Consider the following 2,154-nt stretch of genomic DNA (forward strand, 5'->3'; position numbering starts at 1 on the left):
TATGATGTACTCTTCAATATTCACGAAATAATTCAGAATTCTCCACAAAGAATATATCAGAGAAGCTCTCATTCTGTCATCGACCGCGCTAAATCGACATATAACCCGGTATCAAGTTTGATTTCACAACTCGCCGGGAGTGACGACGTTAAGAGCAAACGCAGAGTTCGTTTCGCCTTTCTGACCGATCGCACGCGCCAAATATTGACCAACATCGCTGGCCGTGCACGTTTTAATGCCGAATTCGAAGGACGTGCTGCCGTCCGAGCTGAAGTGATATCTGCTGCTCGTCTCGGGGATCGCCTTACCATCTTTCAACCAAGTCACTGAAAAATTTATGACTTATTGTTAGCAACAATTTAGCAGTTTAACGGAGAATAAAGAAAAAGAAAATTATTAAAAAATTACTTTAATTATTGAATTGCTATTAAAATTCTTACTCTATTACATATTTACTTAAAATATAATACTATTATAAAAATTTAGTACCTTTCAAAGGCGCGGTATCAGTCTTGCACGTGAAAGTAACCGACTCGCCTTCACTCACTGTTGCAGATTGTGGGAATGTCGCGAACGCTGGGCTTTTCGGCTCTTCGTTTAAAGCTGGAAAAAATTAAAATTAAAATGCAGTTTGTCAAATGCAAATTTTTTTATTAAACGATTAATAATCATTAATAATTTCTTACCGAGTACGCTTAACGTGCACGACGAGTAGCTCTCTCCTGCGTCGTTGAAAGCTTCGCACGTGTAAGTACCGGAGTCCTCGGGGAATATCTCGGCGATGATTAGCTTGTAGATGTTAGCCTCACTAGTATATTGAAAGTCCTTGCTAGGCTTGATCTCTTTGTTATTATGCAGCCACACCACATCAAACTTCTTCGCACCGATTATTCGGCAGCTAAGTGTCACAGCCTCACCATCTTTTACATACTTGCTCGTTAAGTGATCGACGATCTTCGGCGATTTATCGTCGCTCTGTTTCTTTCTGGCGGCGTTCTCCACAGCTGAAAAGAGAAGTTGGACTAAACGACATGTCTTTCATAATTATTGTCTGTAATAAAATATAAATAAGATTATAAAAATAGTAAAAATTAAAACAAACAAAATTAAATCTCCATATAAGCAGATTGAATAAAACTATATTTGTGAATTAATATTTTTAGATTAACGGTTGATATTGTTGATAACGATGCGGGTTACTCTTACGTTTTACAGTCAGTTTGCAGGATGTCGTGTCGCTGCCGATGCTATTAGTCGCAAGACACGCGTATTCGCCTTCGTCCTCAGGGAATACCTCGTTGATCGTGAGAGTGGCCACCCCGTTCTTGTATTTGAGATCGACAATCTCTGACGAACTCAGCGTCTATAAGAAAATTTTATTACACACATAATCGCTAATAGAAATATATCTTTCACGCGTGATTTTAATGCATTTTCTGAAAATAATTATCATCATCCTTTTCTTACTATACTCATTAAATTACACGACAATTCTATACATCAATTTAATTCAAAGGTGCATATTAAATTTTAATGATAACAAGTAGATTTCAAACTTATGTATCTACCTTGCCGTCTTTACTCCAAGTAATTTGCGGCTCCGGATCGCCGTCGACTTTAGCTGTGAGTTCCAGATGTTCGCCATCGTTGATCGTGAGATTCTTTAACTTTTGAGTAAATTGCGGCTGTCTCATCGAATCGTCTGAGGGTACTTCAACATATACATTAAGATTAAATAAATTTTATATTAAATAGTCTAGCTATTCAGATCTATTAAAATAATATTCTTACGGATAAGTTCTTTTGTGGTGCTTCTGGATCGAGACGGACTGCCAGTAGTGTCGAGTTTCGAGCCGTATTTCTTTATGCTTCGTTTATCAGATGATTCGTTTATTTTGACACTGGAGCTATCCTACAATTGTACAAAAAAAATGTATAAGTAATAATATTTTAAACAATATTAAGAATATTTATTTTAGACCGCATATGTGAGAAATACGACGAAATGAGCGTATGCAAGACGTCGCGGCTTGTCTTGCGGTAACAAACGTTGTGTAATTTGCACTTTGTAAGGGAAAAGATGCAAGTCGTCCTTCAAAATGCGCCGCAATGTCGTTGCAGACAAGCCCAACTGCAATGCACGGCGTCGATACG

The 2,154-nt window shown here is 37.7% G+C and overlaps 1 protein-coding gene across 1 annotated transcript in view; it reads right to left on the reverse strand.

Moving 5' to 3' along the window:
• Positions 1-6: 6 nt before the first annotated feature.
• The window catches only part of LOC108748299 (twitchin), a 97,478-nt gene continuing 95,330 nt past the window's right edge, over positions 7-2,154 (reverse strand). The window contains exons 134-139 of the mRNA XM_018486349.1: positions 1,792-1,912; positions 1,569-1,711; positions 1,207-1,363; positions 687-1,004; positions 490-603; positions 7-326 (exon numbers count right to left, since the gene is read on the reverse strand). Coding sequence (XP_018341851.1) covers positions 124-326; positions 490-603; positions 687-1,004; positions 1,207-1,363; positions 1,569-1,711; positions 1,792-1,912 — 1,056 coding nt within the window. The 3' untranslated portion in view covers positions 7-123. The remainder of the gene's footprint in view (positions 327-489; positions 604-686; positions 1,005-1,206; positions 1,364-1,568; positions 1,712-1,791; positions 1,913-2,154) is intronic.

The sequence above is a fragment of the Trachymyrmex septentrionalis genome, unplaced genomic scaffold, assembly GCF_001594115.1.
Source record: "Trachymyrmex septentrionalis isolate Tsep2-gDNA-1 unplaced genomic scaffold, Tsep1.0 scaffold22, whole genome shotgun sequence".
Lineage (NCBI taxonomy): Eukaryota > Metazoa > Arthropoda > Insecta > Hymenoptera > Formicidae > Trachymyrmex > Trachymyrmex septentrionalis.